We start from the raw sequence: 14,773 nt of genomic DNA on the forward strand, positions 1-14,773 counted from the left end.
CTGTTAATATAATAGTTTCTTCACAAGTCCATTTATTACTTGATTTTTCAATACAATTACAACGTACTTGACATGCATTGTATAGAAAGACCAGTACAAATTGCCTCCTTAGGATTAAAGTAGGCAACTAATCATATTGGTTTAACCTTTAATGTAGTACTAACTCAGTAACTTTCATCTCTCAACAATGAGGTAGCTCTTAGTCAAGATTCAGCCACAACTTTTACTATGACCACTTTTACGAAAAATTTGGCCCATAAAAAAGAAGGATTAGCCATGAGAGAAATTAAGGAAAAAGATAAAGCTCTCATCGCAACATGATTAAGATGGCACACCTTGAGAACACCATGGCAATGGTCCAACGTGTCACAAAAAGCTAGGTAGGAAAGCCTCTTCTTTCTAGAAGAGGCAACAACACGATTGTGTCCATTAAGATCCTAGGAAGGAACACATTTTGTTCTCTAGAAACAAAAAATTTCCTTCAGCTTGTTTTCACAATCTGTACAAAACCCAACAGTGGGCCTTTATGAGCTCATAAGAGCAAGGGCATGTTCCTTATTTGGACAATACATTTGATGTGTACAGCCCCTAATAGATAAATGATTCATTTGCAAACCTGGAGCCCTCAGTAAGGATCAAGGATATGCAAAGAACATTCACGTTTGACAACTCTCAACCATGACATCAGGGTTGTGATTGTAGAAAACCAAAGGCATTATCACATTTTATTATGCATTTTGAGCCTGCTGGTGTGGGCGGCTCGTCAGGTGAGCAGGTCTTTGTATTGCTTATAGTAGTCACTGCTTTCAGAGTGGCTTACCACTATCATGGAAAGATAGGCAACTTGTCCAAGACAAGTCAGTTAGTCAGTGTTAGCTCCTCACTGTCTGTTGCTGATCAAGTCCTAGGTAGCAGTCTGACACGAGGAAAAACGTGATTTCCTGCATATCATAAGCACCGATTTGAATGCAATCTGGTTGTCCATCTAAGAACACAACAAACACCAGCATTTCAAGACACAAGATACAACAATTAATGAGAAGTTTACCTCTGCAGCGTGGACATCCGGATTCACAACAAGCTGTGTCCTCAAGTGGTCAACAAAGTTGACACGCTTGAGGGCAAACAACTCCCATGTGTACTTATTGCCAAGCACAAGCCACCAGCTTTCATCTTTTACCTAACATGGATAACCAGAAATACGTTACAAAAGAAGCTATATCACTACACACAACATTCTCAAAAGGGAATCAAATCTTGCACATTACTTTGGGATAGCGGGGTGCGAATGCTCTAGCATCTTTCCGTCTTGAGCTAGCTGTTCTTCTAAGAAAAACATCCACAACCAGCAAATCAGTGTCCCCTCTTCTCTCATTGTGGTGCTTCAATGTCGTGTTTATTCGTGGGAGATGTGCTATGCACTGCCAGAGCAACACAAGAAGCTCAGGTGATTTACTGGAGCACATGCTATGCGCTTTGTTTGGTGGTCTTTTTGCAAAAGGCAAACCAAAAAGACGCACAAGAGGGTCTAGGATGCATGAATCAAAACCTGCAACAACTCCAACAATTCCGAGCCTCTAAGAAGAGGCTGCATCACTTGTGAGATAAAATCCATGGGGCAGTTTAAAAGCTCCGGAAGGCTAGACACCCCTTTTTCTTTCAAAACCTTTAGAACCCTCTCATTCACATGTGGTAACATGGAAAATGGGTTGTCCTCTTCGAACCACAAGCCCTAAACACGAAGCCAACATTTACAATGATAAGTGCTTATAACCTCTTAAGTTTTCTAGTCCAAGACAGCAATCCATTATGATGCATGCAGATAACATTGAAATTTCTAACCTGCATCACCATCTGAAGCAGGTGCATCGCATTTAAGGCCGTTTTGAGCCACCCACCATTAGCTGCCAGATCTACCAAAGCTTGTATGATTCGTATGCTCTGATCTAGGACAGATTTGGTATCCGTCACATAGTCACTTATAGGTAAGTCTAGCTGCAAGAAGTGTGCCTGTATAACAACATCAGATATGGTATGCTTCAGATAAATAACAGAAAAAATTTACTAAGTGCGGTACACATAGCAGGTTCTTTACTATTTATTTATTCTAGTGCTTTGTTTAAATTGAGATTGACAAATAACTTGACCTGTAGTAACAAGTTTGCCTTGACATGGGGATCATCTAGAGAGCGCGTGTCCACACTCAGGCGGATTTCCTTTGAAAGTAATCCATTCAGCTTATCCTGCAAAGCATCCCATTTTATTAAAAGAAATAAATGACCACTATAAGCAAACACATAAAGCTTAAGTTTTGTGACTTATTTACCTCATTATGCCGAACTGGAAGCTCATCGTACTCTGAGGCACCCGAAAGCACAAAAAGCAGGTCCTGGATGCAGCAAGGAGAGGCTTTAGTTGAGCAAAAGCAAACCTATCTTTCAAAGCGATACAACCGTAGTTTGAGAGGCTAAGATCACACTGACCTCCAGAGTGGTGTTGGCTTGGACATTAGAACTGAATAATGCAACCGTTTTGTAGCTCAGATAATACTGAGATGCTACAGTGCCTAGCATGAGTGGCTCAACGGTGTCATCCTCATTTACTCTGACACATGCCGCGTCTTCCAAAGTCTGAAGTGTTGCCATTACAAGACTGTGTAGACAGTCCAAGAAAACACAAGCATGAGAAACATGCTTGCAATTCATTTACAACATCATAAAACAAGACAACTTCTGCTGCACTGAGAGACTCGCCTGGACAGATATGCATTGATAACCTCACTTGTGGTGGTCTCGAGGTCATAATAGCTGGGGTTCATGAACTGCAATGAAAAACACAACATTCAGACATGTCATCCTTCTTGAAAACCAGCAAGTCACATGACTCCTTGTGATTTACTTTTTCATCCTGATTTAATATCTGTTCATGTCTCACTTTGGGAAGATTTCAAGTGCTGGGATTGAAATCTAAAAGCTGCATTTGATGACAGCAGTGCGACATCACACCAAGGTGCCATGTATAAAAATAAATATTACATGGTTAATGTGCACATGCATACATGTATGTACGGACATATGGATGTATGTGCGAACACACACACAGACATGTACACATACAAGTGCGTGTATGTAGTACGTATGAATGCATGCATGTATGTACTTTAGCTATCAAGATGGTCAACAGCAACAAACTGCCCACCAGTGTGCTGACTCCAATCCTGGATGACAAAACACGGTTACTGGGCCACTTCTATTCACCACACGAGTGCAAACTCGTGGACAGATTTGCACTTTTTTTTTCGTGGGAGGAGAGGCCCGCCGGGGGAGGGGCACAAATTCTACCACCTCTACAGCCAATGCCCTAGGGCTCTACGCCGAAGTTTCGGTACTATCTTACGAGCGTAGAGCTTTGCATAATATTGTACATACGTACGTACCTCTGTGTGTGTGTGTGTGTGTGTGTGTATAGAGGTGTACACACATGCATGCTTCCTCGCCTGCCTGGCCACCCTACCAAACCTCTACCATAGTGTTGATTTAGGATGGAAGATTAGATGAGGCTCAAGGTGGATCAAATGAGATAATCACGATCATCAAAGCATCATTAATGGGCTAGAGAGATTGGAGTTAATGACACACTCATCAAGCATAATGTAGAGGAAAAACAATAGAGTAACTCCACACACTTCATCATTAGAATGAGCCATTTAAATAGGCTTGAGATTACAAGGCAGATGAAATCATTGATGAGCTATAAGCACCTCCACATTCTCCTCCAAGAATCTAGGCCCATGAGGGCTCAAAGTCAACATGATCGTGTGCATTGAATGCAGAGGAATCCTCTCCACATCCACTTGTTGTAGTTGCCTTCTTTTGGTGATTTTTATGAGTAAATGCCAAAGTCATAAATCCCTTTAACCTTAATGTATGGGCTTGGATATTGGGTGTATTTCCCACAAATCCCCCCTCAACCAAAATCCTTGACAATGCCACATCCCCCCAAGCTCTGATGACATTTATAGTGCTTATTAGATTTACTAGTTATGTTTACAATGCCGTGCTTGTAGGTCTTACTAGTTATGATGGCAATGCTAGTGAAAAATCCCAATGATGCTTATAAAGCTTCATGGATGAGTAGCTATGTCTAGAAACGACGAGGTTTAACATGCTGGGGGCAATGAATTTAGGGTACTCAAAAAGCCTAATCTATATCAACAACAAGGTTGGCCTCCTTGGAGACCTCTTAATACTCTTATTCTTCTTCTTGACTTGTGCGGTACACCTTTTGTGCCCTTTTTCGTGAAAAAAAAAAATCTCTTGTACCAAATCTCAAGTGGGAAATGCGAGCCCACAGTCCCGCATAAATAGACGTGAGCCTGAGCACATGATACATGAGTCCGGACATGTGAGCTTATGAGCCTACACACGGAGCCGTGAGTCTGGACACATGAGCCTAGAGATGCGAGTCTAGGAGGTAGGTATACCTCACATTGTACCAACCAATTATTACTACCTTGAAGACATGTAAGGACATACCACAAAATCCACAAGACTTCTTTGCCTTTTTCCTTGAGTCCGTGAAGCTTTTTTTGATGAAGTTCTTGTTGGTGCAGAACTTTTTCTTGGTGTGCTAAGTCCCTTCATAGATTCTAGTCTTCTCTTGCTTCTTCTTGTACTCCTGAAGGAGTGTGGCTTCAATGCTCTCTAGGGTAGGATTCGGAAGGTTCATTAGAGTTGAGACCAAGTGCCCATACTCCTCATTAGGCATGTTTTTCAACAAAACAACAATACAATCTTCATTTTCAATTGGTGCTCTTATATGTGCTCGTTGAGACATCAAGCTTTCAATATTATTGAGGTGAGCAAGAAAAGTGTCAAAAGCTTTCAATTCCAATTTAAAGAATTGGATTTTATGGATTATTCTTGAATGCTTCCCTTATTCCTCCAAAGAGTTTATCTAAGGCTATCCATGATTTTGCACAACTCTTTGCATATGAGATGTCATGGATGTAATAACTAAGGCCGAATGCAATTATGGCAAATGCTTTCTCATCCTTTGTTTCCCATGCACCTTCTCCCTCTCGTCCTAGGTTTCTCATATTTCCCATTTACAATGGCCCATAAACTATTCCTCATGAGTTGAAATCTAACTTGAACTTACCAAGTGGAACCCTTGTCCATTGATTTTTTCAAACTGGAATCATCCATAATAAAAGCAAGGTCTTACCACTTGAGACTCTCAAGGATAGTGTCTTATGCTTGTACAAAAGTGATTTATGCAATGACAATGTGATTAATGCTTAATCCCACTCAAATCCCTTAATCTCCCCCTTAATAAACATGTGCAAAATTGTAAGATCCCTCTAGGAGTCAACCTAATACACAGGCACAAACAAGGTAAGAGAAACTGAATAAAAAGAGTGTAGGCAAGCTCACCACCCACCAACCGTAGATGCCATCAGGAATCACCCCTGAGCCAAGGGCTAAGGTTCCACTCCCACAAGCCAAGCCAATCAGCCCTGGCGTCCCATATCACTAGAGTCTACCCTAAGGAACCCTTGGCAAGACTGCCATGTCCATGGTAGGAGTAAGCCTCTTGGTCCACGTCTAGATCACAATGAATGAATGCTTATTGTTGCTATAAATAATAGTCTAGTCATAAATAGGCAATAACCTTGGATTTATTAATATTGAGCCTAAGCCACCTATCAAAGCCTGCTTCCTCTAATCCCAGGTCTCCCCTAACCTTGTTGCTAACCCTGTTGAATTAGTCCCTAACCTCTAGAGTTAGTGTGTTATGGGCTACCACACCTCTAAGAGGAAACTCTACACATTTACCTAAAGGATGAGCAATAGATCACAACTCTTGTAGGGTACTTACCAATGTTTCGAACTTGAGTCCCTTGAGGCCTCCAACCTCGCTTGTTAAGCTCCAACCTCCAAGCTTCATCTCCACGCTATCATCGTAGAGTCGCTCACACCGTCGCATAAGGCAATCACTCTCTCTCATTCTCTCACACAAGCATGAATCACACAAGCATGAAAGAGGCACAATGCTAGAATGCTCTCACTTGTTCAATCTCTCTTAAGACACAAGGGAGAGCTCTCTATAGCACAAAGGGGATTGTGTCTTTTCATTATGAGAAAATGTCTTATATACATTTGGCCCTTATTCACACTTGGGTACCCAAAACTTACTTACTAGGCCTTGGGTGGCCAATATCTTATAACGTACAACTTTTATAGTGCCGTTTCATGACACTTATTAATGTCCTCAATTGAGGATCATGTTTGTCAATCCAAAATGGGATTAATATCCCCCCCTTCTTGATGTAGGTTTTGTCCGCAGAACCTATTACCGAGGTCGGAAAACCTAGTCACTGAACTTATGTCGGTAAAAGTTTCTCCTGGATTGGAGCTTCTTAAGTGTACGTCGGAAAGCCGAATGGTATCTCCAGAATCCAGTATTCACCATGTCTTCGAAAGTGACGTGCATGTATCCTGGAAGACATCGAAGCCGGTGGTAATAAAGCATGATCTCCCTATCTAATGGGCCTTGGTTCGAACATCAGGTGTTCTGCCTCGTAGCCATCATAAGGCTCCTTTGGTTGGTCTATGAGTACCACCACTACTTCAAAAATCTGACACTGGCTACAATAGCGGGGTCGGGAATGCTGCGCCATGCCCGGATCCATGTCAATATCTGCTGTCTTTGTTCCTGAATGTGGGCAAATGTTGCTGGTATAAAGATTGGGAAGTTGTAGCACACATGCGAGTCACGCCCTTTGGCTTCTTGAAACTCCAGCGGTGTCCATCTTCTTTTAATTGGCATGTACAATGGATGGACCTGCAATATTGGTGGTGTGCTCATGTACACTTGGCTGTATTCTGGAATCGCAAGGTACTCTTCTCCAGTCGGGTTGAATTCTGAAATCTTCCAGACGGGGGTGCTCTTCAGTAGTGACGATTGTGGCATAGCCACCTCTTGTGTGCATGGGGTTTGCTTTTCGCCACCTATGGAAACAATAGCTGATCATAAATGTTACTATCCTTATCTCCAGCAAATCAGCTAAATGCGGATTAGCTAGCTTTGTGTGCTTGGCCACATTTGCCCATAAGGTGTCCTCTCCAGCCAATGAAAGAAGTCATGTCGTGGGGCGCGGAGAGGGTATGGTACATTATGCTGTTTTGTTGGAGTGACTTCTAAGTTTGCTTCTGGCATGATCCGGCGTGTGGGCTCAAAGGGAATAATTTGCATGAGTACCTTGAACATTAATCTGGACTTCAAAATAGGATTGCCTACTCGTATGAGCCCTTCGTACTCTGTAGCTGACAAAGAATCCAAGATTGTATCATCAGTAAACGGTTGAAGATTATCTTGTGAGGCAGCCAGGGAGACTCTCCCTAGGTGGTGAAAAGTACAAGTATCAGTACAAAGAACTGAGAGGCTATATCATACAATAGGAGGGGGGGGAAGCCAAACAGGTGGCATGTAGTGCCAACGGGGGGACCCCGCGTGTAGGGTATAGAAGGGTCCGCTGCGCCAAGTGGTGTGAAAGGCCTGGCGCCGCAAGATCGCCTCATCCGAGTCCCCCGGAGTCCCCCCGGATGCGGTCATACTGTCCTCGCAGGGTGTGGATCAACTCCTACCAGATCCCCCGAACAGTCTCTGCTGGTGGCTCCAGTCTCCCCTCAAAGGCCCTGAAACACTGGGCCCTCCAGGTGAACCAGATGGTGAGGCTGCTGAGGAGCTCCCATCGTAGATCCCTCTCCTGTGTCCAGCCGGCGGACGAGAAATCTGGTGAAGGAACAAGGCGAGGCTGGCCCCTAATGAATCTGATGGCTTGGCTGTCCTGCTCCGTCTCATAGCCCATAGCAGGCCCTGACGAAGTCGACCAAGCAGCGGCACCCCACGTATACATACCCTCTGGAGAGAGGGGGGCCAGAATGCGTAGCATCCGCAGCCAAATCTGCTGCGCCTGAGGACAGTCCCATAGACAATGTCTCTGTGTCTCCATAGGGTGGCCGCATCGGACGCAGGCCGCCGGAAGACCGCTGTAGACAAGCGAGGTGCCAACTGCAGAGCCCCTGTGGTGGGCGACCAGCCACTGGAAAGTCGAGATCCTGCGTGCCTGTCGAGACTAGCCCAGAGCTTGGTCCAAAAATCCTCCAGGAACTCCTGTGAGAGTCCCTATAGCCGCCAGTGCCCTGATGCAGCTGGAGAGACCATCCTCCTCGCCGTCAAAATATGTCGCCCCAACCGAACAGTATACTGGAAAAAGGTGATCTCTGTGGCCTCAAGGGATGCCTAAGGATCATGCCACTCGTACTCCCCAGGGTCCCATTGGAGCCGGGCCAAGGGGCGCACTGCATATGCCCATATGCGCCAATCAGAGTCCACATCTGCAGGGTCTCGGTCAATATGCCACTTCCGAGAAGCGGCGGCCACTACCCGTATCCTCTGAAAGATGAACTCTACAACCAAAGGCGACTCCACCTCCACTCTCTGAAGTCTGCCCTCATCCTGGATCTCATAGTAGAGGCATCTGCCATCCTCAGTGCAAGCCCTGACAGCAATCAGGATCTCCAACTGTGTAAAGGATCCCATCCACCGTGGGGCCATGGGCTCGAGAGGCGTGAACCACTCCTCTGTGAGTGCCTCCTGAATGTCATCCCTCATAATCAACCCCCCTCTGAAGTGACTCAGCCTCTCCACCTGGATCTCCTTTGGGAGACTGCAGAAGGCCTGCCAGTCTCCAAAACTACGTGCTGGGCCTGCCGCCAATGGTCCCCAGGCTAGACGAGGCTGAGAACCCAGCATATGACCCTGCTCTGTGCGAACCGCTGGGCTCCAGATGAGCGGCTATCTGGCCCGCTCCTCATCACAAGGAGGAGGTCTCTGAAAGAGCCCCGGTCTCAGCAACTCCCAAGCTCTCAGGATGCTCAAGGCAAATCTGTCCTCCCATCCTCTACTGAGGCCTGTCCTCCTCATCTCTATGAAGATCCATCGTATCTCTGGTGCCCAAGTGCCCCCTGCTGGGGGAGCCCGAGCCTGCAGCCGCTGCAAAAGAAGCTCTTTCCAAGGCTCAGCACCTGGAAGCAGCCCTCGAACAATAAGCTTCCCCACCAATAAGGCTCTACTCTGATCAACTGGATCTATAATGCCCAAGCCTCCTTGGGCCAACGGAAGTGTAATAACTGCCCAAGCAACCTTTGCCCGGGTTGGCTGACCATCCCGCCCAGACCAAAGAAAGTTCCTGATCAGCCTCTGTACCTGGCTGATACAAGAGCTCCAGAAGATCCAAGACGTAATGTACCACATGGTCGCTAAAAGCACCTGATTTGCCACCACCACCCTCCCAGCCAAGGATAGCCGAGCTGTACTCCAATACAAAAGCTTCTTCCGAATGCTCAAAAGAAGCGGGGCAATCTGCTGCTCAGGTGACAAATCTAGTCCAATCTGGCATCCCAAATATCGCACTGCTGTGCCAGGAGGAATCCATCTAAAACCCGGGTCTGGGCTCCATGCTGGAGTGGGGGCGCTACTGATCCAAAAGGCCACTGTCTTGCACCAATTGATCAATGCTCCCGAAGCTGCACTATAAACCTGGAGCGACTGCTCTGCCCGCTGAAGATTGGCCTCCTGGCCATGCAAAAATAAACCCGTGTCATCAGCAAACTCAGCATCGAGCAGGTCCTCCCCCCGAACTGGGAGCTGGAGTCCTCTCAAACCAACCTCCTCTGCCGTCAGATACATGCTCATACCCTCAGCAAAGAAGAGAAAAAGAAACGAGGCGAGAGGACACCCCTGATGGACTGATCTGGTCAACTCAAAACTCGACCCCCGTCCTCTTGCAATCAGCACTTGGCTACGAGCTGTGGAATATAGAGCCGCCACCCCTCGAATCCAACCTGGCTCAAAGCCCAGGCGAAGCATAGTGCCCTCTAAGAAACCCCAATCGACTCTATCATATGCCTTCTCAAAATCGAGAAGCATCACGACCAAGTCCTCACCAAGAAATCTAGCTCGGGCCGTCGCCCCCCAGAAGGTGAAAATGTTGTCAAGGATACTACGCTCCTTGACGAATCCTGTCTGGGTAGCATGAATCAACTCCCCCAGGAAGGGCTGGATCCTCAAACTCAAGGCCTTTGCTAAGACCTTGTAGACAGTATTGAGGATCGTAATAGGTCTCCAATGCCGAATATCATCTGATACTCCCTCCCCCTTGGGGATAAGAAAGATCAAGCCCTCTGAAAAGCTCTGTGGCATCACCCCAGTGTCCAAAACATACTGAAAGCCCCTGCGGAGGCCTGGCCCCAAAAGGTCCCAATAGCGCATAAAAAAGGCAGGCGTCAATCCGTCCTCCCCTGGGCAACTATGGCACGGAAGGACCCTCAAGGCCTCAGCAAGCTCAACCTCTGAGAGAGGCTCACCCAGAACTGTACGCATACGATCAGTGACCCTCCTGTGCACATGGGCCCACACAGTCTGTTTGCAAGCATCCCGAGCCTCAGTGGCTGGCTCCGCTGAAAGCAGGTCTCTATAGAACCCAGTGGCAATGGCTCTGATCTCCTCGGGCTCAGTAGCTATCGATCCGTCCGGCCTCCCAAGTTGGCGGACTCTTGCTCGAGCATGGCGGAGCCTAGTAATCTCAAAAAACTCCCCAGTCACTCTATCACCAAGCTGCGTCCACTGAGAGGCCTGGCGGCGATAGTAAAACTCATGTCTCTACTCCTCTGCCTCTCTAACCTCCTGGCGTGCCTGGCTCAGCTCGGACGCCACCCACTCACATGTAGGCTGTTGCTCTTGAAGGCGCTGAAGCGAAGCAAGGCTACGTCTCAGCTGACGCTCCCGCTCGCGAGTCTCTCCCAGCCGTGTCAAGGCTGCGACGTGCAAAAAAGAGCTGAGCTCGATGAGTCCCTGGGCACACTAGCCTGTTGCATCCTGGTCAGAGCTCTGACTATCATGCCATATCCTCTCAATGTCCTCAGCGAGACTAGGATCTGTAAGTACCCTCTCTGGGATCCTCAACTGCAAGCTGGTCTCCCGTGTCCTCTCCTCAAGTGTCAAAATAACTGGCGCATGGTCTGAAAAAGAGGTGCCAGCGAGAATGCCAACGGAGCCCCCTCGCTCCCCTAACCTGTCGCCCACATAAAAGCGATCAATCCGTGATAGATTAGTCCCTCCCTGCCGGTGATCCGACCGAGAGAAACTAAGACTGTCCTGAGAGCGGGAGGGGAGAAGGCCGCATGCTGCCATGCATCAGTGATCCTCAGTGTCATGCAAAATCGCTCCCAAGCTGCAAGCTCCGTACCGTGCACTGTAACATGACTGCCTCCCATCCTATCGGCCGGGTCCTCAAGCATGTTGAAGTCTTCCCTGACACACCAATGTGCGGCCTCTGGCAATGCATCCGTAACCTGGGTCCAGAACTCTGCTTTGGCACTAGCATGGTTGGGTGCATAGACATTGAGCACGCCAAAGAGCTCATCATGTGTCCTCAAAATGACATACTGTGCTCTACCAGAGCACAATGATCCTGCGATCCACAATGGCCTGCTGCCATACATCCGCAATGACCATACATACTCCTCCCTGCCCACCCAAGGGGCCAAACCCTGCAGACCAAAAGGTGTCCCATCTACCAGGCATCACCGAACTATATCTCCGGATCCTGCTCTCACCCAAATGGTGCTCCTGCATCATCAAAATATCAATACTGCCCCCAACCAGGCATCTCTGAAGCTCCTGTCTCAAGCAACCACGATAGCGTATATAATGTGCGCCGCCAAGGCCCTGTACATTCCATGAGATGATCCTCATGGATGACCTGCTGAGGTGGATAATGTCTCAGCCGTACGGCGGGCCTTCGCAAGCGGCTTGGATGGAGAATAGTCCCCATCCGAGCGGCTACGAATCTGCCCACCCAGTGTGCTGCAAGAATCTCGGATCAGGCGCCAGTGGTGGCTGCGTCCCATGGCGACTGCCTCTCGCTCAGACAGAGCAACCTCGTGTATGCATACATATCCAGGGTCGCGTGCTAAGTTTGCCACTATGCGAACAACCAAATGTCGAATCCCTGAGGCATCCACACTCCCGGGATCAATGAAAAAATGAGCCAACTCCCATAGTCGGCCTATCACATCTGTCACCTCCAGATCGCTCACATGGTGAGAAAACTCAACTGCCTGATTCTTCAAAGTGCTAAGAGCGAGCTCCAGAGTCCACTCCCGGTCGCATGGGCCACAGAGAGGGAATGAGAAGGCCACCGCTGAATCAAGTGCCTCCTCCCCGCGGGCCGGAGGTATCACTACATGAACTCTGATGGGTGCTGGCTCATGGGGGCCCTCTGCTCCAAAAAGCCGTGTGAAGGAGTAATCAAAAGCCTCCGAGCGCTGTTTAGTGTCGAGACGACTCAGCCGACTGCGGATAGAGGATATCTGAGAAGCCCGAATCGGCATGGTAAGTCTCCTCTGCGGTGCTCGAGCAAGGTCGGTGCTCAGAGCCCTCCGGACTGCAGGTGAACGCCAGGGGATTGCCAGGGCCTCCCGAGGAGCTGAGGCGAGCAGGGGGGGAGGAAGGGGGGGAGAAGGGGGTGGGGAAGGAGCCGTTGCCGAAACCGGAGCGGGGACGGGAGGAGGCGAAGGTGACCTGCACCGCAGCAGCAGGCCCCTGATGGCCCGCCCACAGATGCGGCTCGGCAGGCAGCCTCCGGGACACCTGCTCAGCCCACAGAGACCTCGGAGTGGCAGCCTGGACAGGGGCGCCGTCGAGGGAGATAGCCACAGCAGCACGCCCAGAGACCGATGCAGCAGCAGCCACAGTCTCAGCATCACTGGGTTCCCATGAGGAACAACTTTGCTCCCCTCCAAGAGGAGACCCCAGCGCCGACAGCACCCCCTCCTTCGCCCCCACCCCCCCTCCCCCGTCTCCCCCTCTCTTCTCGCTTCTCTTCTGGCGAAAGAGAAAGCCTGATGGGGGTATCCTCAGGGGCGGGCAAGGGGGCTGCGGAAGAGTCCCTCTGAGGTGGGGTGGGAGGAGCCTCCATCAGAGTCTGAAGCTATGGCGAAGGCGCAGCGAATGCGGAGAGACCTGCAAGAACCGAGCTGCACACAAAGGGCGGAGGGGGAAGGCGGAGGGGGAAGAAAGAAGAAAAGAACCCCCTGGAGGAGGAAAAACCAGAAAGAAGGGGGGAGGGGGGGGTAAGGCAGCGAAGAAAAAACCCCTAGGGGGGGGGGCGGAAGCAGTGCGAAAGGAGGGGTGGGGGGAAAGAGAGGGCTGGCGGAGGGGAGGACAGGGCGCTGAAGAGGGGAGGGGGGCGCAATGGCGAGAAGATGGGGGCGGGCGCTTCAGCGCAAGAGAGCCAGGCGGAGGGGGGGCGCATAAGCGAGGGCAGGCGGGGGGGGGGGGGGGGGGGGGGGAGGGGGGGGAGGGCACGTGGGTGGGTAAGGGAAAGGGCGTGCAGGCAGCACGAGCAGGGGGGGGGGAGCGGGAGCTTCAGCAAGCCGATTTTGTATTATGATCACAGAATCCGGTTAACTGGTATCTTAACGACTTGGGTTTTCCTTGTATGCCTCAAGGTTCTTTTTGCCAGGGCATCTATAGTATTGGCTAGCTTTAGTCCGCCCATTCTTTTATGTCTGTCCATAGGGTTGGTGAATTGCGTAACAGTTACCCTAAAGGCATTTGGACAGGCGTGGATAGCACAGCCGCGAGACTTCGTATGTCTCTGGGTTCTTTGGAGAGAGAGATTTCTTCCCACGTAGGTGTCTCGTATTCTTCCATAGGGAAGGAATGGATGGACTCCCCAACCCATTTTCCTCAAACATTCTAGACAGTGTGTTTTCTTAGGACTCCTCTTCCGTTCCTTCCGGAATGGGGGTTGGCATGTCCAATTCTCTATTTCGGGTTGGCTCGTTTCATGGATAAACTGTATCCCTTACCTAGTTTGCTCTCAGCTTGGCTTCATGAAGCCGTTCGTACTCTTCAACTAAGGCCTTGGCATCTTCGAGCTTTCTTATTTCCTCGTCGGCATTGGGATATTCACCGATCCCTTTAGGAGTTGTTGGTTGCTCACTTTGCTTTTCCTGGTCTGATCCTCTATGATTGATCCCTTGATACCTCTCTTCCTTCGATTGGGTGGATCTGGTAGTATCAATTGTATCTTCTTCGGATCCGTCTTGGCTTGTGACTCTTGTGTCACCCTTACATACTTTTTTCACTCTTCTCCTGCGGCCAGTTCTAGAAACAGTCGCATCCGCTCATTTTCTTCCCTTGTCTCGAAAATCCTTGATCAAATGATCAATTCCACATTTAGTACAGGTTAGCACTGGCATGTCATTGGGTGAAGCTGCCACTTGTTGTGGTTGATGTGTATGACTCATATTCTTTTTTTATTCAGAAAGGAGACTTCTATTAAGTATAAAAAAATTTTACAAAATGGAGATTTCACACCAAACAAGGTGGAGATCTCAACCAACCAGGAGCCCTGTGCTGCCAATAGGGTCTCGAATGAGAGGATGTGAAAAAGATACCAATGTCCCACTCTCTCATAAACTGGCCGCGCTTCCTCTCTGCAGCCCTCGAAGATCCCTGGATTCTGGCCCAGGTAGCCATAATGGTGTGAATAATATCACTCCAAATCCTGCAAAGACACTAAGAAACAAGAACGGGAGTACCCTCAATGGCCTCAGTGCATCTAATCTTTGTGCCGGAGTGACAAAGTGTGATGAAACTATGATTGTGCCATAGACTAATGGAGCTAGTGCAAAAG

The 14,773-nt window shown here is 48.7% G+C and overlaps 1 protein-coding gene across 1 annotated transcript in view; it reads right to left on the minus strand.

Moving 5' to 3' along the window:
- Positions 1-248: 248 nt before the first annotated feature.
- LOC147611142 (U5 small nuclear ribonucleoprotein helicase) overlaps positions 249-14,773 on the minus strand; it is a 194,069-nt gene continuing 179,544 nt past the window's right edge. The window contains exons 42-50 of the mRNA XM_086785805.1: positions 2,754-2,821; positions 2,484-2,652; positions 2,327-2,389; positions 2,148-2,243; positions 1,843-2,010; positions 1,550-1,732; positions 1,269-1,421; positions 1,049-1,180; positions 249-941 (exon numbers count right to left, since the gene is read on the minus strand). Coding sequence (XP_086641931.1) covers positions 873-941; positions 1,049-1,180; positions 1,269-1,421; positions 1,550-1,732; positions 1,843-2,010; positions 2,148-2,243; positions 2,327-2,389; positions 2,484-2,652; positions 2,754-2,821 — 1,101 coding nt within the window. The 3' untranslated portion in view covers positions 249-872. The remainder of the gene's footprint in view (positions 942-1,048; positions 1,181-1,268; positions 1,422-1,549; positions 1,733-1,842; positions 2,011-2,147; positions 2,244-2,326; positions 2,390-2,483; positions 2,653-2,753; positions 2,822-14,773) is intronic.

The sequence above is a fragment of the Cibotium barometz genome, chromosome 48 (assembly GCF_041138505.1).
Source record: "Cibotium barometz isolate CiBa-2024 chromosome 48, ASM4113850v1, whole genome shotgun sequence".
NCBI lineage: Eukaryota > Viridiplantae > Streptophyta > Polypodiopsida > Cyatheales > Cibotiaceae > Cibotium > Cibotium barometz.